At 37.4% G+C, this 22,692-nt stretch overlaps 1 protein-coding gene and 1 long non-coding RNA gene across 3 annotated transcripts; one reads left to right on the forward strand and one right to left on the reverse strand.

Annotated features, from left to right (window-relative positions):
- Positions 1-1,157: 1,157 nt before the first annotated feature.
- On the reverse strand, positions 1,158-4,171 carry LOC143863702 (uncharacterized). The gene is made up of 3 exons (XR_013240951.1): positions 3,973-4,171; positions 2,841-2,989; positions 1,158-1,588 (listed from the first exon to the last, which is right to left on the reverse strand). It is a non-coding gene; the product is annotated as an uncharacterized LOC143863702 (long non-coding RNA).
- Positions 4,172-7,545: 3,374 nt separating this feature from the next.
- LOC143857106 (chaperone protein ClpB3, chloroplastic-like) lies at positions 7,546-21,482 on the forward strand. 2 transcript variants are annotated; one of them, XM_077367382.1, is made up of 10 exons: positions 7,546-7,821; positions 8,357-8,575; positions 9,436-9,507; positions 9,638-9,875; positions 11,503-11,698; positions 11,836-11,890; positions 17,018-17,168; positions 17,924-18,519; positions 19,223-20,134; positions 20,786-21,482. In XM_077367382.1, the coding sequence occupies exons 1-10, from the start codon at positions 7,594-7,596 to the stop codon at positions 21,104-21,106; spliced, it is 2,988 nt and encodes a 995-aa protein (XP_077223497.1). In that variant the 5' UTR covers positions 7,546-7,593; the 3' UTR covers positions 21,107-21,482. The 2 variants fall into 2 exon arrangements, with proteins under 2 accessions (XP_077223497.1, XP_077223501.1); XM_077367386.1 differs by lacking the exon at positions 9,436-9,507 and having other exon boundaries at positions 20,786-21,481.
- The last annotated feature ends 1,210 nt before the right edge of the window (positions 21,483-22,692 follow it).

Here is a 22,692-nt window from a genome sequence, read left to right on the forward strand (position 1 = left end):
TATCATTGTTGAAAGTTTGAAAGCAGGAACGAGTAAATATCATTTCTAGCTCTGAAACCAGCCTCTGAAAGTTAGGAAGCAGGAATAAGTGAATTGTTGAGTTAGAAATATTCTTATTGGGGTGGATTTTAGTGCACTCTTTTGTGTTGATAATGGTCTCCCTTTTTTGTGTACACTTTTACAATTGGAAAGAGATTGACAATAAATTTTGGAATTGTTTAATGAAGTGAGGAGTGCTATTATCGAAAGAAAAATTCTCATGAACCCACCAAATATTTTCTCCAATGATGTAGGAACAAAGATGTATTGCTTTGAGAACTTAAATGTTCTTTCCAAATTGATACTATCTGTGATTGAATTTTCTGGGTTACTCTATGGAGTTGGGGAAGGATCACTTTGAGAAAAGAGGAAAATGAGAAATTATCATTGTTGAAGGTTTGAAAGCAGGAACGAGTAAATATCATTTCTAGCTCTGAAACCAGCCTCTGAAAGTTAGGAAGCAAGAATAAGTGAATTGTTGAGTTAGAAATATTCTTATTGGGGTGGATTTTAGTGCACTCTTTTGTGTTGATAATGGTCTCCCTTTTTTTGTGTACACTTTTACAATTGGAAAGAGATTGACAATAAATTTTGGAATTGTTTAATAAAGTGAGGAGTGCTATTATCGAAAGAAAAATACAGAAAACTAGAACTCTATTTTGAGTAGAGTATATCTTTTCCTTGTTTTTCAGCTACTTCTCACCCTTACCTCACTCTCAGGCCTCACCCTCTATTCTGTCCCTCTCCATAAACCATTATTCCGAGGAAAATTTTTCTTGAAGCCACCAAATATTTTTTCCAATGATTTTTTTTTTTTTTTTTCCAATCAAGGCCTAGCTCGTTTTGGATTTTGATTACTCTTCAATGATAAGGGCTCGTCCCTCACTATGTAGTTGGTTGACATGGTCAACTGTATAAAAATCATCACAGCCAATCATCGCATAAATCAAAGCTAATCCCTCAATTAGTAAACATTTGCAGTGGATTCTATTTAAAAAACAAGAGAGAGAGAGTCAAAGCACTAAAACATCATGAGATGCTTTTACAAGCCGATAATTTTTTTTTCTCAAAAAAGAAAGAAAAAGAAAACTGATATTGCATTGCAAAGGATAGAAAGAACAAAGGTCGAGATGTTGTCTGTTTATAGAAATCAAGCAATCAAGCCATGACAGCATCCTGGATTCCTCAATTAGTTCCTACTTACACAGTTCACAAGTTTAAGAACATTAGATTTGATCTTCTTGGTGGAGGATCTTTGTTTAGTCATGGGTAAATACATTAACCCTTTAGTCTCATGGTAATAGAATTTGGAATAAGAAAACCACATCAGATGATAATCTGATATGAACCCAGTTTAGTCAATAGCATGAACATGCAGAGCCAACTAGTCTATGTAACAGTTATAAGCATCCGAACACAGTCTGAAATCTACTCAATCCAAAGAAGTGTAGGCTGACTTTCATAGAGGAAGATTACCTTGAAACAATTCTTTGGGGGCAAGGAAGGATGCCTCCCTTACAAGGAGATTCATATTGATGTAAATGGAAATCTTGCATGATCACAGGGAAGCCAATCAACTAGCTTACTTACTTACAGTTCTGGAGAAAAAAAGGCTTTTTATAGGATTCAGTCCTATTCAAGTAAGGTCGGTGTACTGGGCATGGGACATCTTGTCCCTATTTTAATCATTAATGAAATTGTCATTTTTAAAAAAAAAAGAAAAAAGGATTCAGGCTTATGCCTTGTAATTTAGTTCTTCGTGTCCCATCTCTGAGATTCAGTGCTTTATAGGAGAACTTCCTTTTCAGTCATTCCCAATGTCCTTCCTTAGAATGGCTGTTCTCATCTTGGGCTCTTTGTGGATCAGAGATTTGAGTTGCAGGTTGACCCAAGAACATGGGTTCTTTGAGGCTGCGAGAGATGAGAGATTTGGAGATGCTTGGCTCTCTGCGCTGCATATTGCTGCTGAAAATGGTCGGATTGAGGTGCTTTCCATGATTTTGGATCTTTGTTGCATGTATTCGGATTCTTGTGTCGGGATCCGACACGGATTAGAGGTGTTGGATTTGGCAAACCCCCGAAAGTAGGATTTGGCTATTTTTATTAAATAAAATAAAATTTAAAAATTAAAAATTTAAATATGTGTGTGTGAGAGAGAGAAAAGAGTTCCTACTCCTCCGAGTAGATAACTTATCTACTCCGTGGGCTTAAAATACAGTGGGGGCCACATTCTTTGGGTGATCCAAAGCATTTATTTGATGGGCCCTCACATAGATAGGGTGTCCCCAAATAAACAGCTCCATAGGGTCATCCTAGCCCTTCGATTTGTGGAGGCAAAAATGGACAGACTTGTGAAGGTTTATACCCGTCCATTTTTGCCTCCACAAATCGAACAGGTTCGATGATACTACAGAGCTGATTATTTGGGCACACCCTATCTATGTCAGGACCCATCAAATGAATACTTTGGATCACCCAAACAATATGGCCCTCATTATATTTTAAGCCTACAGAGTAGATAAGTTATCTACTTCGTGGAGTAGGAACTCCTCTCTCTCTCTCTCTCTCTCTCTCTCTCTCTCTCTCAAACAATGTGGCCCCCATTGAAAATTTTGAGGGTGGAGGGTGGAAGGGTTGGAGTTATTTTTGAGAGAGTCTGGGGGGAGGGGGGTCGAGGCGCTGGGGTTGTATTAAAAGAGTAGGGATTGTGCTTTGTGCTTTTATATTAAAAAGTTACAAAGAATTAAACTTGTGATTTTCAAGTGAAAGAGATAAAGCATTAAACTTAAAAAGTGAAGTACCAAATTCCCATGAATCAACTGGATATCCCTTTGAAATGGTGTGCTCTATGAAACTGTGAGCATTACTAGAGTTCCAAGAGCCTCCCATGACACCCTTTCTTATTTGATGTCTCCCATTGAGTGCGTTAAGACCAAACGTCACAATTGCTCTGCAACAACAAGAGTTAGACACCAAACACAGCAGCACTTTTGGTAACAAGAATCAATTTGTATTGGTATAAACTTCTAAATGGCGGCGTATCTAATTTTCCTATGAATTCAGTTTGCTTAGTGTTAGAAGGTGTATGTGTGCCTAAGGGCATTTTGGTCATTGTACTCTTCTTCTTACAGAATATATACAATTACATGATGAAACTCTGAGAAAAAGCGTATTGAAATACCATTAATATATATATATATATACACACACACACACACACAGGTGAGGGGAAGTCCATCCCTGACTTACATTCTTCTCCTCCTCTTCTCTCAACATGGTATCAGAGCAAAGGTCCTTGGTTCAAACCTCCTTGATATTAAAAATACACGTGTAATGGCCAACCCAAAAGAGGGCCCACAGGTGCCACGTGTGGGCCAACCATAAAAAAGTGGGGCGACACGTGAGGGGGAGTATTAAAGTATAAAATATTAAAGAACGCCATCTCCAACAGCTTAAGCTTTTGGAGTAATTGGCTGTTTTCACATGGTATCAAAGCACAACTCCTAAGTATAAGCTATTCTCTCCCTTACTTGGATGGAAAAAGTGTCAAGGAGAATATAAACCATACATAGCACACAACAATTCTGTAAAAAATCATTTGTTCTGTAGGAACAATTGTTCACAACTTTCCACAGTTATTACACAACAATTGGCTTTCATCTAATATATTTCTAGGAGCTACTTTGGCAAATGATAACAGCCAAAGGACAAGCTAAAATTTTGAAGCTTATAGCAATAAACTAATGCCTACTAGTTGATGATTATCATATTAATAAGTAATCTGAATACTCAATACTAATAGGTAAACTGAATACTCAATATTTTTATAAAGCATGCATGTCTTGCCCTAAATTGTATAGGTCTAGGTAATATACCCTACATGTTTAAACAGTCACAAAAACAAAAATGAAGTTCTGGAAATAAAAGCATTACCCTGTATTTCTGAAAAAAGAGTTGAGCGCATCCCACCTCTCCATCCGCAAACAACCTTTGGAGAACCCAAACATCCCACCTGCCAACTTTCTAAATGGGTGGCATAGAGGTCCCAGCTTTCCCATGTCATACAATACTTGGTCTTGGAGTGAGCCTCCAATCCTTATTCTCAGACCATGTTCAAAACCTACAATGCCAGAAACAAAGAAAAAGAAAATCAAAGCTAGAAATATGTGTATTGCTTGTATTAGTATCTATTAAGAAATCCAAACAATAACACTTGAAAGGATTGCTTTCTTTTCATCTCCCTTTCCAAAAGGTACAATTGATATATCCGCCCATACTCTTTGCTTGGGACACCCAAAATCAGCGTACGTGACAATCTGGCCCGTTGAACACTTCCCGTAAGTCTTGTCCTCTGCCAGTCATTGATACACTAGATTTGGGTGTCTAAGGAAAAGAAAAGGGTCGCATATATGACTTCCCTTTCCCTGAAAGCTCCCAACAAACAATATAATAGTGCAAAACAAGTCATCAGTGCCATTATAAAAATACAGCAGTGTGGATATCAGTCTTCAATTATTCATTTCTCTTTACAAATTACAAAAGTTAGCTCTATATGTATTAGAGATCTAGTATACGTATATAATTAGAACTGAGGTAAATCATTGGATGGTCAATACTCTCACCAACGTTAGGAGGGCATGTATTCCTTCCTTGAATCTTTTACCTCTCCTTTCCCTTTCATTCCTTTTTTGTTGCACCTTTCAAATCAACCACACCTACATGCATAAATTAAGGGCAACAGGTGTATCACTCTTTCTCTCACTCACGTGGGGGGAGTGGACTGACTCTCCATGTCCCTGTCTCCCTGTTTAGATATGAGATGATGAACAATATGGTGAAGAAAACTCAGGCTCTTTACCATCCCCTAATTGACAAAGCTTTGGCTGAAAAATTGGAAATGTTATCACTAGACGTCAAAATGATTAGAGAGCACTTTGCTTATCGGCTACGGGGAGTAACTTGGAAATTGTAAATGAAAATTAGAAAAAGAGCACACACAAAATATATATATATGAGAAATAATAATTCTACTTCCTTTTTAGCATTTCTACTCCTCTCGTTCTTGTTTTTTCCTGAAATTGGCTGCATTTGTACTTCTTTTAACTGTCTTTTCCTTTGTTTTAGAGAAAAGATGAATAAAAGAGGGTGGGAATATATAGCGGCCAGGATTTTTTGTTACCTAAAGTTTATCATTAAAATGTTAAGTTTTACTACCTAAAGTTTCTCATTAAAATCATATTAGCTCCACAATTTGAAGGGTTTAAGATGATCCTATGAAGCTGATTTTTTGTGGACACCCTTTCTATGATAGGGCCTATCAGATGAATGCTTTAGATCACCACAAATAAGGTGGGACCCATGTGTTTTTGGTCGGCAGACTAGAGAATGATCTCTGGTCGGCAGACTAGAGACACTTTCCTCTCTGTATATATAGAGCTCATTATTCAAACAAACATTGTTAAGATTTTAATGATAAACTTTAGGTAGCAAAACTTCACATTTTATTGTGATTTCATACCTTAAAGGATGTCGCTTTGAAAAAAATAAAATTAAACCCCGTTTTCTTGAAAAACTTTAAAACCACTGATTAATAGAGAATATTTATAAAAAAAATTTAAGTATTAATGTTATTTTGAAATTAAAATTTTGAAAAATCTGCCTTCAATTTTTCAGCTTTTAATTTTAATTGGTTTCTCTATTTTCATGTTTTCACTTATGTCATTTTTAATTTTAATTACCTCTTTTCTCAAGCTGGCATAGTAAGAAATATTTTTCACTCATCATATTAATCTCTCTCTCTCTCTCTCTCTCTCTCTCTCTCTCTCACTTCTCGGTTTTTTCCAACATTTTTAGACCTTTTTTTACCCATAGACATTTTAAACCACATTTTGGTCTCAAAGCGTATTTTTTTTGCCATCATACATTTTTGCAAACTATGGGTATGGCATAACATACATTTGTGATTAAGACAGTTTAGTATGGTAGATCACGCCATTTGTACGTCCCATTTATAAGATCACCACCGAGGCCATGTCTAGCGGCCATGATTATTTTTTTTTCATGATAAATTAGTATCTCCAAGTGATGAGAGAGTAGTAGGGTGGTGGGAGAATGAGAGATTTGTGAGAATACGAATGCATTGAAGATTAGAAGTGGCTAAAAAATCAGTAAAAAGTCGATCATAATAGGAGTGGAGTCTTGTGTTTCTTGATTTTTCAGGCTTTTCTTGCCCTCTCCTCACCCAGTCTCTCTAGCATCTATTCCTCTCCCACCATCCCTCACCATTGGTAAGCTAATATTCCAATCTATGTAAGGGACTTTCAAATGAATGGTTTGGATCATCCTAACAAAGTGAGCCCTCATGTGATTGGGCAAGCTAGCTTACCATAAGTTTGGTGAGCTTAACAGTTTCCTCTCTCTCTCTCTCTCTCTCTCTATATATATATATATATATATATATATATATATATATAGAGAGAGAGAGAGAGAGAGAGAGAGAGAGAGAGAAATAATAATTCTACTTCCTTTTTAGCATTTCTACTCCTCTCGTTCTTGAAATCATATCAGCTCCAAAAATTGAAGGGTTTAAGATGATCCTATGAAGCTGATTTTTTGTGGACACCCTTTCTATGATAGGGCCTATCAGATGAATGCTTTAGATCACCACAAATAAGGTGGGACCTATGTGTTTTTGGTCGGCAGACTAGAGAATGATCTCTAGTCAGCAGACTAGAGACACTTTCCTCTCTATATATATATATAGAGCTCATTATTCAAACAAACATTGTTAAGATTTGTACGTCCCATTTATAAGATCACCACCGAGGCCATGTCTAGCTGCCATGATTTATTTATTTTTCATGATAAAGAGTAGTAGGGTGGTGGGAGAATGAGAGATTTGTGAGAATACGAATGCATTGAAGATTAGAAGTGGCTAAAAAATCAGTAAAAAGTCGATCACATTATGAGTGGAGTCTTATGTTTCTTGATTTTTAGGCTTTTCTTGCCCTCTCCTCACCCGGTCTCTCTAGCATCTATTCCTCTCCCACCATCCCTCACCATTGGTAAGCTAAACCCATTGATTCGTTGGGCCCTAACAAACATAGATAGGTTGTGCCTCAAAAATTTTATCAATATAATGGTCGTAATGTTATTAGGCAATCTAGTAATATGGGAATTGCTAGCGTCCATCGTAAAAGGCTTTTCGCGGCTGGTCTGTAACACGTGAGACCAGCCACCTCGTGAATGAAGACAAAAGCTGTTGTCTCAATTAACGAAGTGGGTGGTCTTATGTGCGACAGACCAGCCACGAAAACCCTTTTGCGATGGACACTAGCAATTCCCATTTTATATACGTCTAGAAAATCTTTAAACCACAAATCTCCAGAAATTGGTCATTGGGTCCCACCTCCTTCGTTTCCTCTTACTAACAACCTCCGAGGATTTCTCTTCCCGCCTCTCTCTCTTTATTTTTCCTTCTTCGGAAAGGAAATATCTCAAAAAAAAAAAAACCCTAAGAACCCTCAAAAAAGTAATTCTCGCCGGATTCCGTCAATGGACGCCGCAGGACTCCATTTTCGTCTTCCGCTGTTGATAAATCACAGTAAAAGCTCACTTTTAGCTGTCTCTCACTTCTCTCCCGGCCTCACATTGGACTGCAAAACCCTAAAATCGTTACAATCTTTAAACAAGAACGATCTTTTTTGGACGAGAAGTGTAGAGAGATTAGGAAAGAGTTCGCGATCGGTCATTATTCGATGCGAAGCTCAGAAGGATGGAAGGGTACTCTAATTTTCTCCTTAATCTTTGAATTTTCACGCTTTATTATGTTTTTATGATTAATGTATTGGCTGTATTTCGTCATCAGGAAAGAGAAATTCTGGATATCCTGTACGAGTTTTCTGAAATTTCGCAATTTTTGAATTTTTCAATGGTTTTATTCAGTCCTGTCTTTTTTTTTTTTTTTGTTAAGTATAATTTGGTCTAATGCCATTTAAAAAAAGTATAATTTGGTCTAAATATATAAGATTTCATGGCGTTGATTAGGATTTGAATTTCATGATAGATTACTCAAGAATTTACATGGAATTGAGGGATAAAAGACAGTGGATGGATTTTACTGAAATCACATATTTTATTTATTTATTTGATGTTTATGATTAATCTTTAGGCTGTTTTTCGTCATCAAATATGAGAAATTCTGCATATCCTATACGAGTTTGGTGAAATTTCACAGTTTTTGAAATTTGTTAAGTATACGATTGTTCGAACTTGATGAGATTTCACAGCGTTGATTTGGGTTTGGATTTCATGATAGATTACTCAACAAGAAGTCACAGTGATGGCTTGGCAAGCGGTTGTTTCATCTATGAAAGTGGCAAAAGAGAGCATGCATCAGATAGCGGGGGTGGAGCATTTGATGAAAGCACTGCTGGAACAGAAGAATGGGCTTGCTCGGCGCATCTTTTGCAAGGCAGGAGTTGATAATACCCGTCTCCTCGAAGCTACTGATAAGTATATTCAGCGGCAACCGAAGGTAATTTCTACTGTTTTTGTGTTCTATGTTTTTATAGGATCTAGGCTCTTGTCAATTCATACTTTCATCATGTGGATAAGACAAGTTATTTGTTGTAGGGCCTCTCTATCTAATTATTTATTGGACTGACCTCGAGGCAGAGTGTTATACTATAAGAACGTGGATTGCATCTGAGAACAGTTTAACTTTCTTAGATTTGGGTTTTGACCTTGGCTTGTATTTATCATATGTATATTGCTTATACCACTTTATTTTGATCCTATGATCAAAATGCTTTTATCCTAAATCCTAATACTGTGTTCTGCACTGATTTATGGTATTGATCAGTCGATTGTTTAAGTTGCATGGTATAATGCATGATGTTTGATGCTTGCTTATCTAACCTCAAAAGGATCCTGATTAATAGTGTATATTTCCAATGTTGCTTGACTTTGCTGAATGTTCTTAGTGCCAAGCATGATCTACTCGAATCTTCTCTACAATGATTAATTGTTATATGTTCCTTGTCTTTACATTCTCTTGTCCTTTCCTTTCTTGATTGGAGTATAGTTAGGTCCCACAACATTTGGTTCTGCCTCCATCTTCCAATTCTGTCAATTAAAGCTTCTTGAAAACTTTAGAAGCTATAATGTGGGTGTATCATATCTTGTTTGATTTCCTTGAGGATAACGAAGCTTTGTTTATTTGACTTGTTATTCATTCAATGTTCAGAGTAGAACTACTATTTTTAGTTAGGTCCACAAATTTTCCTTTAATGTTATATTTTAAATTTATTTCGGAGTCCTTTGTTTTAACTCTCTGTCTACAATACTTTCTACTGTCCTCCACTTTTGACTTACATATTTGGCAATTGATCACAGGTTCTAGGTGAATCTTCTGGTTCCACTCTCATCCAGCGAGCCAGGGACTTCATGAAAGAACTACTAGTTGGAGTTGGGTCCACAATTTTTCCTTGATGTTATATTTTAAATTTATTTTGCAGTCCTTTGTTTTCACTCTCTGTCTACAATACTTTCTACTGTCCCCCACTTTTGACTTACATTATTTGGCAATTGATCACAGGTTCTAGGTGAATCTTCTGGTTCCATGTTAGGACGGGAGTTGGAAGCTCTAATTCAGCGAGCCAGGGACTACATGAAAGAATATGGCGACTCTTTCGTTTCAGTTGAACACTTAGTACTTGCTTTCACACAAGATACTCGATTTGGAAAACAGCTATTTAAGGATTTTCAAATTTCTCTCAAGACCCTGACATCTGCCATACAAGCCATAAGGGGATCTCAGAAAGTTATTGACCAAGGTGATAACATCTTTCCTTGTTCCACCTCCACCCTTTGGTTGCCATTGCTCCTACAGCTCACCATGTCATTCTATACATTAACCAATTTCTAGAGTCTTTTTTTCCCCTCTATAGGCATAGGTGTCTGTGATTATTGATGGGTTTCAAAGTTATAAGCATTTTATTGTATCTGGAAGTTCTAATGCTGGAAATCTTGCTGATCAGCTTAGAACTCGGCTGAATAGACTTGTCTGGTTAGCCCCTAGAGCCAAAAAATACTGGAAATAGGGTATAATTGAAAAGAAGTAAAACATGTTGTATGCATTTGAAAATTATTTAATTTTAACATACTTAGTGGATTTTCCGCTGGAGAGAAATCTGCAATGGTAGTGAGCATATTTAGAGCCCATCCCTAGAATGGGCGCCTCCGTGTCCGGGTTGGAGAAAGTTTAACTTCGACGGATCCAGTTTAGGTTCTCCTGGGCTGGCGGGTATTGGTGGTTTACTAAGGGACGAGAATGGTACACCATCATGGGCCTTTTCGAGGCCTATTGGGTTAGTAGACTATAATGAAGAGGAAGTTAGAGCAGCTCATCATGGGTTGAGGAGTTTAGAGTGGAGCATATTTGATAGTCTCATAGTTGAGGGTGACTCAATCAGTGTCATTAGATGGTTGGAGGGAAGTCACTCGATCACATGGAGGTCCGCGCATTCGTTTGATGAGATCCAAGATCGTGTGGAGGGATCTTTCATAGCCTTCCACCATGTTAGAAGGCCGGCTTACTCAAGAGGCCGATAGACTAGCAAGGGATGGTGTTGTTAGGGAGGCTCTTCAATTCTTTGATTTCCTTTCCCCTTGAGGGTTTTTTTTTTCTTATTTTAATTTTTTTTTTGTATATTCTCTTGTTCTGTGCCCCCATTCTTGACCTTCTCGGACACGGGGGTCACTGTTCTTTCCTTTTCTCTTTAATATGTTTTTTTATGATCCATGAAAAAAAATTTCTTCAAAAAAAAATATTGGATTTTCTAGTAAATATTAGGCTTTCATCGGTTGGTTGTATACATTGTAGATGCATGGATCTAGTTCCACTTACACACTTATTGGATCTTCTATGATCTTTTGCATGTTAATATAAAAATAAAATAAAATAAAATAAGAACATGGTATGGTGGTATACACACTTATTGTATCTAGTGCCAAATGCACACTTATTGGATCTAGTGCCAAATACTCCATATTGGTTGTATACTCCCTTGAGTTAGATAATGGCTACGGTCTTTCTGATTGGACGGGATGATGAAAATAATCTTGTAAGAAAAAAAAATAATGACCTAATTGGAGTTACACTCTTAATTAAGAGGAAACATGTAGGAAGTGTGTGAGAAACAAATTTCCCCTAAATTTGGGAAACGAGAAGAACTTAACTTCCGAAGCGAGCTTCTGGGGAAGCAAGCTTCCTATCTGGCTTGAAGGTTTTCGGTGACCATGAGTTAGATTAAGTGTAATGCTGTAGTTGCTGTCATATACTGAAACCAGTTCCTTTTGCATTTTTGAACTTCTTGTTTATGTTGTGATTGCACGCTTAAGATTTTTTAATTTTAAACTGGAAGGTTATTTTTGATGTCTCACCTTTTGAATATGTTACAGACCCCGAGGGGAAGTATGAGGCCTTAGATAAATATGGCAAGGATTTGACGGCTATGGCACGGGAAGGGAAGCTCGACCCAGTTATAGGAAGGGATGATGAAATTCATAGATGCATACAGATTCTTTCAAGGAGAACAAAGAACAATCCGGTACTGATTGGTGAACCAGGTGTTGGTAAAACTGCAATTTCTGAAGGGTAAGGGCTGTTATGCCTGTTGAATTCTTTTTGATGTAACAGATCCCATGAATGATAAGTAGAAAAAAATTGTTTGGTTTCCTGAAGAAGCCATTCTCTTGCAATAGACGCTCATATAATCTTTACCTTCTCAACAGGCTTGCCCAGAGAATAGTGCAAGGGGATGTGCCTCAAGCTCTGATGAACCGCAAGGTGTGCAATTTTTCATCTTGAAAGATCTTACCAATGAGTATCTGTTTAAAACTCGGTAATCGCAGTTTTCGACGGCAGAAACTCAGGCACCTAAAAAATAATGTGTTTTGCTTTAGTTGCTTTACATGTGTCGGTGAAGGAATGGAACTTTATGAGCAGTAGCATAAGTCTACGTTTTTGCATATAGATACTGCTAAGTTGTAGGAGTTACATTTGGAAAGTTCAAAAAACCAGTATTCTGACCAAACCAAAATCTCCTCCAAGAAGAATTGTTCTATTCCCTCGAATCGCTATAGAGCGAAAGAGCTGCCTGGTGAACCCTAGGCCGCAATATGTGCACGTTGACTCCTCCTGCCAACTCAGAAATAATTGTTTTCTTTTTTGGTCAAGCACAGTCAATAAAAATGACAATTTATTTTTCGAAGAAAATCTGACTCAATCATGTTATGTTAAATTGCTAACTATTTATGAAATAAGAGGTTGGACTCACCACTCGGAGCCTGAGTTTACTGATGAAAATTGACCATTTATTTTTCAAAGAAAATCTAACAAAATCATGTTTTGCTAACTATTTAAGAAGTAAGAGGTTGGACTCACCACTCGAAGCCTGACCATACCGAGTCAACTCGGCAGAGTCAGGCAGCACGTTTTAGAACACTAATTTCTATATCTAGCTTTAAGGGATTTACTCAGTCGTGGTTAGTTGATAACTGGGAATCATTATGTTTCTATTATATCACTCTTCATTTAAAAAAAAACCTAATATATAACTCCTAATATAGAAGAAAGCTAAATTAGCATTCTTATGTGTTGCTTCCTTGTCATCCTTAATGTAGTCATTGTCCGTCGTAACTTTCCTTACAAAAAAGGACTGAGATGCTTATGTAATTTTGTTCAGCGCACAGATGCCTGTTCAGCATTTTCAACTTTTAGTTCCAACTAAAAGAACCAGTTTCTACAATGTGCAAGAATTATTGGAACGAGTTGATAAGGACCTTCATTTACAGTTGCTCAAATTGTCACTTAGGGCGCCATTGACGTAAGACAGCCAACTGATAGACTCAGATTAATCAAAAGGATTAGGGAAGTAGGTTTGAGCAAACTGGGTTATGAAAAGTCAATGATTGTTATGACGGTTTGTGATTGGTGGTAGGTGAACTGTTATGGACGACCAGGCAGTTTTTAGGGGAATAGGATCAATCCAAAACTAAAGAATAATTTCTAGTTAAGAGTAATAGGCTTGCGAAGGGTTTTGGGTGTAAAAGAGGACTAGACGTAAAGGATTGGGAAATGAACAATTCACAGTTGAGGATTGTAAATGGCTTTCAGGGGCTGGATATGGTTACCGAAGGGACTGATGGGGCCTGGTAACGGACATAGGAAAATTCTGTAACACGGTTTAAAGGACTGATTTATGTTTAGTGGGATGATTGGGGGGTATATAGGAGAAAACTGGTATGTGCATGGACTATTAAGAGCTAGGGTACGAGTGTAGGAATCTAACATGGGTATCGGGTGTCGGATTCAGCAAACCTCAAAAAAGAATAATTCGCTGATTCACCAGAATATTTTAATCAATTATCAAATTTTAATTTTTTTACATAAAATTCTGATAATAACAATTAATATAAAGAAATATAACAAGAAATTTTTAATAGGTTTAGTAAATATAATGTTTTATTTCCATATAAAAAAATTACTATCAGGATGGATGAACATCAAAACATGCGGTAATTGTAAAGTTGTGGTGGGAGTATTTAGAGAAAAACAGATAAAAGAGATCTAGAAGTATCACAGTGAATCCCGAAGCATTGGAATCCGACACATCCAATAATGGTACTCACCCATTTAGAAGAATCTGTGTAACATGGATGTTCTACAGTCAAATAATATGAACTGTAGGGGCATGTAAGTTAACAGCGAGGTTGCTGGTTCAAAAAAGTAATAACTTAAGGAATTATGTAGGGTTTATAAAGTGTTTACGGGTTACAGGTTAAATGGTAGCTAGTGTTAAGAACTGGACAGTCCACAAAGATGCACTCTACCAGCGTTTGTTGGTTGCAGGAGGGGTCAATAACGAAACTGGTGGAAGTTTACGAGGTGCAGGTGAGGTACTGGGCGTGTTTCAAATGAGCAACAGGTAGTAGACTTGTTTTCTTTAACCAGTAGAAGCTTACGATGGGCATGGGATATGGTTTCAGGTTTGTTGCAGGTTTCAGATAGGGAAAAGATAGGGTTCTGTGCGGGGCAATAGGATTAAAGGGTTTTAGTTCAAGCTGATCTTTCGTAGGGTTTTCGGAAGGAACGCAGGTTCAGTTTGGCTGCTGGGTTAGTTTGCAGGATTTTTGGGTGGAACAGGCAAAGTTTCACAGGTTCTTGACAGCTGTATAGTTGCAGGGTTTAATGTAATTCAGGGCTGCAGCAAGGCTGGGGTGATGTTAGGTGTTAGTGGGTAGAAGTTCTTTATGCCCAATCTAAATAAAAAAAGAAAGTTGGTTACCACCTTTTGATTAAAAAAAGAAAGATGAATCAGCTCGAGCCTGACCCATCCTGGCAATTACAAGGTCACTTTTGGCACGATTAGTCAAGTCAGCTCCTTGACACCCTTGAGCCAAAATGCTTTTAAATTTCCACCGAAACCGACACAAAATTACCAAAATGTTTCCGCTTCCATCCCCACTGAAACCGAAATGACCGAAACACATAAACCAAAATCGTAAGTGTAATAGGTATATATGATATTAGTATGTATTATATAATTATATTTATAAGTAGTGAATGCAAAATGTGGTACATGCATTATTATAAATTTTTATATGAATTACAAGTGAAATTTGACAAGTACTAAATTGTTTGACATGCGCGACAGTGCATGTCATTAGGTGTTTGATGTTTTTAAACCATTATGGATGGTCGTCTTGCTTATATAATGATTTCTAAGTGCGTATTTCTGCTTACTCTAGCCTTTCCTGAAGTTTCATCTTTAAATTCTATCATTTGCGTATTTTTTTTATACATTTCCTTCATTTTACAGGATTTCCACCCAAATCGAAACGTTTCCGTTTCCGCCACAACCGAAACCGAAACCGAAATTTATAACCTTGCATGCTGACATGTTCAAGTATCAACATCAAATGTATGATGGCCTGGCATGCTTTAGACATATATTTGATTATTATGCTCTATCATTCAAAAGAGGGGAAAATCTCATGTTAGATGTTCTTTCCATTTTCCTTATTTTTCGATTTTAATGCCTAAATTTCATTCTGTTCTGTTTGCCATCTCTGACACCCTAACACCCTGTCGACATGCACATGTCTGTCTGTGTCCAAGTTACTTGGTCCAATCAGGGATTCTGGGTACTCATTTTCATGAGTGCCATAATGGCAACTCATTCTGAAGCATGGTTGATTACTAACTGCCCTCCAAGCGTTGGTGCTAAGGCGGGCTGTACCATCCATGGTTGCTTATTCCACTCTTGGTCGTGCTTGTCATTTGGCTAAGAACTTAGAAATTAGCATTTCTTTGTGACCATCTGGATTCCTATTTTTTTTAAAATTACAATTCCTACTTTATAAATCATGTACTACCTCGTGAAAATTTATGACTGGAGAATCAGTTTGTCTGACTGGATTGGATGGGATGCAAGTCTGACATGATATGACATCTTAGTTGACTTTTCAAACGGCTTGTGGAACTCTTCACATTCAGTTGTCTTGGATATCTAGTCATGTTATTGTTTTACATTTCTCCTCTTTACTTGTTATGGCTTGTGATGGTGTCATTTTAATCTACTTGTGGCATTTCTATGATTTAAAATCATGAACGATTGATTGCTGAGCTGATTAATCTTTAATAACAATATTCATTTTTTCTTTCTGTTATTTATTTGGCCGACTATGTTCATAAACTTACTGGTCTATTCAAAACTAGGCCAGCTGGGTTAAGTCTGGCCGGGCTGTGTAAGTCCGAAATATGTCTTCAAAAATTGGCTGAATCAATCATTTTAGTGGTCCATTGGGTGTATAAATGATAAAGTTTCTTCTGACTAACTTGGCCCAGTCAAACTCGGAAGCAGAAAAACCAATTTCCCACTTGAGCTTGAGTTTTTTAATGTTGAAGCTGACAATTTTCTCTGTCAAGTTATTGTGGTACCAATATTTCTTGAAATGACCTTATTTACCTTTGAAATCTGTTGAGTATGTTTGAATTCTTATTAGTGCAGGATGCTTTAATTTTTTTTTTTTTGAATGGTAACTGATTATATTATAAGGGAGGATCGAAAAACCCTCCCGCACCCCACTGGGCCGAACTTACAAACTGACAGAAAAGAAAAGAAACGAAACAATAATAAACAATTAGGGGGGAAGATAATCGAAAAGTTCCAGAGACTGTTTGACCACCCCCTCTTTAGCCAACCTATCAGCAATATCATTGGCTGATCTCCTTACATGCAAGAAGTCAACCGAGCATCCGACCGATAAGTCCTTTATTTCGTCAAAAATACGAAGAAATCTCCAAGGAGGAGAGACTGAACCCTTAAGCCACCTTATAACGTTGACAGAGTCTCCTTCCACCAACGAGTGCGCTAACCTCTCGCGACCAATCACCAAGAATCCTTGATACGCAGCTCTGACTTCGGCTTCGGTAGAATCAGCGACACCTAATGGCCCAGAAAAAGCCTTTACAACCACCCCCTCTGAATTCCTTAACACGCCCCCGATCCCTGCTGGGCCGGGGTTACCCAGGCTTGATCCGTCGAAATTCAGCTTAGAAAAACCTACAGGAGGTTTAACCCATTGCTGAGAGATTCTAGGAACGGAGACTTGGCTGTTACATACCACTTTCCAACCCGCCCATAAGTCGAAAGCCGAAATAAATTTGAACATCGGCATCGCCCTTGCCCATGAAATCGATAAGACAACTACCTTGATATATAAGTAATAGGGAGAATTGGATCGCCCTTCAAACAGCCTATTGTTCCTTTCCGACCATAACACCCACAGCGAAGCCATTAGAGAGATTGACCACAATACCTTGCCTTTTGACTTCCATTGCAGGATGCTTTAATTAATACCTACAATTGATTTAATTTAAATCCTTATCTTGTTAGCTTTCTTTTTGCAGTTGATTTCTCTTGATATGGGCGCACTCATTGCTGGAGCGAAATTTAGGGGAGAATTCGAGGATAGACTGAAAGCTGTACTGAAAGAAGTGACTGAATCAGATGGACAAATAATCCTCTTCATTGATGAGATCCACACTGTTGTCGGGGCAGGTCACTATAGTTAGCATGCATGGTTATCTAGTTTTTCAATGTCATAATTCTTGAGGTTCTTTGACATGCTTGCTGATGGCTCTTTCCCTCTTTCATTTTGTACAATTTCATCCATCATAGTTATATAATCATTTTATGATTAAAAAGTTATCACTCAAGGCTCAGCTTGGACTTTAACATTAAAAAAGAAAAGAAAAAAAGGCTCAGCTTGGACTTGAGTAGATGGAATTCTTCCGACAGATGCTTCTCTGTGAATTTTCTTCTTATGTTAGGTCTCAAATGACACGTGTTACATGTCTTAAGTGCATCTATGTCTTGATTCCTTAAACATCAACCATAGTACAAATATCTCTGACTTTTTTTTTTTAAATATCATGTTTTTTCTTTTTTTTTGCAATTTTTTGATAAAACAACAAACTGGAGATATTTTCCCTAGTTTTTTTTTTTTTTAAATCGAGATATCTTCATATGCCTTTAATTTTACTACAAAAATATCAAAAAAATATTGCAATAAATTCACGATATTATTTGTTGTCCTTTGTTCTTAAATTTAATGTTTTTCTATATTTAAATATTTTTCTACTTTTTTCCTGATATAAACCCAAACATAATAGTTTTTTTTTTAAAATATCCCGAGGAAATTCCTGAGACAAGTATTTGTGACAATGACAGCAACACACTCTTGAATGTGATTTCTCTGAATCTTTTAAGTAGAATGAAATTCTGATTAATGTGTTCTTAATTTTTTATTGCAGGTGCTACTAATGGTGCCGTGGATGCGGGGAATCTGTTGAAGCCAATGCTCGGTCGTGGAGAGTTGAGATGTATTGGAGCAACAACCCTTGATGAGTACCGCAAATATATTGAGAAAGACCCAGCCCTGGAGCGACGTTTCCAGCAAGTTTTTGTTGATCAACCTTCTGTGGAAGATACAATCTCTATACTACGTGGATTGCGTGAAAGATATGAGTTACACCATGGAGTCCGCATTTCTGACAGTGCACTTGTAGCAGCTGCAGTTCTTTCGGATCGTTACATTAGTGGACGCTTTTTGCCAAGTTGTAACACATCTATATTTGTTGCAGCTATTGATCTAGTTGACGAGGCAGCTGCCAAACTGAAAATGGAGATCACTTCAAAGCCAACCGCTCTCGATGAAATCGACCGCTCTGTTTTGAAACTAGAGATGGAGCGTCTTTCTCTTACTAATGATACTGACAGAGCCTCCAAAGATAGGTTGAGTCGCATTGAGGCAGAGCTGTCTCTATTAAAAGAAAAGCAAGCAGAGCTAACTGAGCAGTGGGAGCATGAGAAATCTGTAATGACCCGCATTCAGTCCATCAAGGAAGAGGTATCCTTCTCTTCTGTGTCTTGCTTTAGTATTCTTGAGCTTGTTCAGATTAAAAATATATTCATTAGTTCATAACAGGGGTGCAACTCGGGTCCATTTTTAGGAATTCGGTTGAGTTTTTACCATAAAATTGGGCCGGGTTTGGGGTGATTCCAATTCATTTTCTAGCAAAAGCTCAATCCGACCTGACCCAGGTTCCACCCCCAGTTCATAACTTCATAACCTTCTTTGTGGATAAAATTTTTAGAAAAGGTTTGTAAACCTGAAATGATTCGTACTTTGAAGGCCTGAGTACAGGTTTGACTCAAAACTCTTTTGAGTGATGAGTTATGCAAGTATGAAAAGCTTGTCTGATTTTTTCTAGTTTTGAGTCTCTAGCAAGTTTGTTTTTGCAGTATTCAGTTGAGTTTAGTATTTAATATTTTTTTTGAATGGTAGTATTTAATATTTAATTGAGGGGTTTTTTTTTCTCTCTAGTTACTCAGTAAAGAGGTTTCGGTGTAACAAAAATTTTGAAAATTCGAACTAATTGAGCTTTTTTTTTTTTTTGGGTTTTATGGAAATCGAGCTCCGTTTATCTCAATGCAAATCTTGTTTAACCCAACCCAAGTCTCCGCTGGCTTTTAGGTACTCCATTAGGTTTCTAATTACTGAAATTGAATGTTAATTGTCCACTTTATTGACTGGGCTTTTCCTGGTGTAGATTGACAGGGTAAATCTAGAGATTCAACAGGCGGAACGTGACTATGACCTTAATTGTGTAGCTGAATTGAAGTATGGGAGTATTATGTCTTTGCAATGCCAACTAGAAGTTGCAGAAAAGGAGTCAGATGAATATCAAAATTCTAGGAAGTCCATGCTAAGGGAAGAGGTAACTGAGTCCGACATTGCTGAAATAGTCAGCAAATGGACAGGTATTCCCATTTCCAAGCTTCAACAGTCTGAGAGAGAAAAACTGTTAAATTTGGAGGATGAACTCCATAGACGTGTTGTGGGTCAAGACCCAGCTGTGAAATCCGTAGCCGAGGCCATCCAACGGTCTCGGGTTGGTCTTTCAGATCCTCACCGCCCTATTGCAAGTTTCATGTTCATGGGTCCCACTGGAGTTGGCAAAACAGAGCTAGCCAAAGCACTTGCCTCATACTTGTTTAACACTGAAGAAGCTCTAGTACGGATTGATATGAGTGAGTACATGGAAAAACATTCAGTCTCCAGATTGATAGGAGCACCACCTGGCTATGAAGAAGGCGGGCAGCTAACAGAGACGGTTTGCAGGAGGCCATATGCTGTTATCTTGTTTGATGAGATTGAGAAAGCTCATTCGGATGTCTTCAATGTTTTACTTCAGGTTTTGGACAATGGTAGGGTGACTGACTCGCAGGGTCGCACTGTGAGCTTTACCAACACTGTCATTATCATGACATCTAACGTAGGTTCAGAGTACATACTCAATACCGAAGTTGAGTCCAAGGATTTGGGTTATGAAACCATTAAGCAAAGGGTGATGAATGCTGCGAGATCTATCTTTCGTCCCGAGTTTATGAATCGTGTTGACGAGTACATAGTATTCCAGCCTCTGGACCGTGAGCAGATAAATAGTATTGTGGGGTTACAGGTATGGTGATCCTTCCTTGCAAACATTTTTTTAGAACTTTAAAGATTTATTTTGTGTCAAAATGTGCATCTCGGAGCAGTTTTTCTAATCAATTTCCAGACTTTGCACTTGACACCTCTATATGAAAAAAAAATCTTAGGTTTCAGTATATCTTTTTTTTTTCTTCCAGCAGTTTATCGTTCTTTTGTATGATTTCGTTGGAGTATTCAGATTTTCAGCATATATTTCAGAACTTGACTTATGCTGAATTTTCATTATTCTACGTCTTCAATCAAGCTTATATTTAGAAGCTTTTGATTTTCTTGATATTGTTTGATGTTTCTGTTTGGATTTTATGGGTCTTGTAATTTCAACCTATATTTCAAGGGATTTGCCAGGGACTTTAACAGGAAGGCATTTCGCGGCTGGCTGTTGCATGAGAGAGCAGCCACACAGGCTACTTTTCAGCAAGTTTTGTCTTATTCATTTACTTCATCTGAGGTGGCTGCTCTCTCATGAACAGCCAGACGAGAAATGCCTTTCTGCGAAAGTCCCTAGCAAATCCCATATTTTAAATCTTTTAATTACTAGCAATTTATTATTTTTGGATTTTTTTGCACCTCTAGGCTGATATGCTTTTGATTTACCATATGCTTGTATTCTGTGTTCCAGTTGCAACGAGTACAGAAGAGAATCAGTGACCGGAAGATCGTAATTCAGGTGAGCGAAGCTGCGATTGAGTTGCTGGGTAGCCTTGGATATGACCCCAACTTTGGTGCGAGGCCTGTAAAACGTGCGATCCAACAGCACATTGAGAACGAGTTGGCCAAGGGTATTTTGAGAGGAGAGTTCAAGGACGAGGACACCATCATCATAGACACGGAGGTCACTGCGTTCTCCAATGGTCAACTCCCCCAACAAAAGCTGGCCTTCAAGAAGCTGAATTCAGTTTCAGCTGGAGAAGATCAGAGAGCCTTCTCAGAGAGTTGCTGATCTTATTATTTTCCATCATAGGCCACATATAAATCTCTGATAAAAGGTATCCACCTCATAGAAATTACTGTCACATCTTTGTATACAATATCTTGTTCTTTTGTCTTATCAAATCTGAAATCTGTGTAGAAATGTTTCCGCCTTATTCAGTAGAAAATGACGGAAAGTAGATCTATATACGAATCAAGTCGTCAACACGTTCTTTCACTGTGTATTGATTCTTCTCAGCTGATTGTTATTGAGATTTGATTAGTAGAAAAATTGTTGTCGTAAACAACCCCAACTGCGGCAAGAATTTCAGTTTAGAGAGTTCTGTTGAGAAAGAGAAATTAAAGTAGTTAGAGAACACTGTGAGGGCTTCACAGTAATTACTTTTCATCATCTTTGCATTCTATATCTTTTTTGCTCTGGAATCAGTTTGAAATGTGGAAATTTTTTTTTTTTCTACAGAAGAAGCTGTACTGAGATCCAATCTTCATATATTAGCTTCTCTTATTTGAGTGATTCTATTTTCTCTGATTAAGTGGTTATGCACACTGAACCATGAAATGATCTGTTACTCTATAATCTTTAATGCTTCTCATTTTCTGCTTTCCAAAGCACGAGTTTTCTGGTTTTTTCAATCTATACAATGAAAATATAGTAAAAGCACGGCCGAAGGTTATACAACATAAACCTAGTCGTGCTTGGTGTAGGAACAAAGATGGATTTGCTTTGAGAACTTAAATGTTCTTTCCAAATTGATACTATCCGTGATTGAATTTTCTGGATTACTCTATGGAGTTGAGGAAGGATCAATTTGAGAAAAGAGGAAAATGAGAAATTATCATTGTTGAAGGTTTGAAAGCAGGAACGAGTAAATATCATTTCTAGCTCTGAAACCAGCCTCTGAAAGTTAGGAAGCAGGAATAAGTGAATTGTTGAGTTAGAAATATTCTTATTGGGGTGGATTTTAGTGCACTCTTTTGTGTTGATAATGGTCTCCCTTTTTTGTGTACACTTTTATACCTGCCACAATTGGAAAGAGATTGACAATAAATTTTGGAATTGTTTAATGAAGTGAGGAGTGCTATTATCGAAAGAAAAATTCTCATGAAGCCACCAACTATTTTCTCCAATGATTTTTTTTTTCCCCCAATCAAGGCCTAGCACGTTTTGGATTTTGATTACTCTTCAATGATCAGGGCTCGTCCCTCGCTATGTAGTTGGTTGACATGGTCAACTGTATAAAAATCATCGCATAAATCAAAGCTAATTCCTCAATTAGTAAACATTTGCAGTGGATTCTATTTAAAAAACAAGAGAGAGAGAGAGAGAGAGAGCCAAAGCACTAAAACATCATGAGATGCTTTTACAAGCCGATAATTTTTTTTTTGTCGAAAAAAAAAAAAAAAAAAAAAAAAACTGATATTGCATTGCAAAGGATAGAAAGAACAAAGGTCGAGATGTTGTCTGTTTATAGAAATCAAGCAATCAAGCCATGACAGCATCCTGGATTCCTCAATTAGTTCCTACTTACACAGTTCACAAGTTTAAGAACATTAGATTTGATCTTCTTGGTGGAGGATCTTTGTTTAGTCATGGGT

The sequence above is a fragment of the Tasmannia lanceolata genome, unplaced genomic scaffold, assembly GCF_043159265.1.
Source record: "Tasmannia lanceolata isolate RefF3 unplaced genomic scaffold, GAP_Taslan_0.1 ptg000003l, whole genome shotgun sequence".
NCBI lineage: Eukaryota > Viridiplantae > Streptophyta > Magnoliopsida > Canellales > Winteraceae > Tasmannia > Tasmannia lanceolata.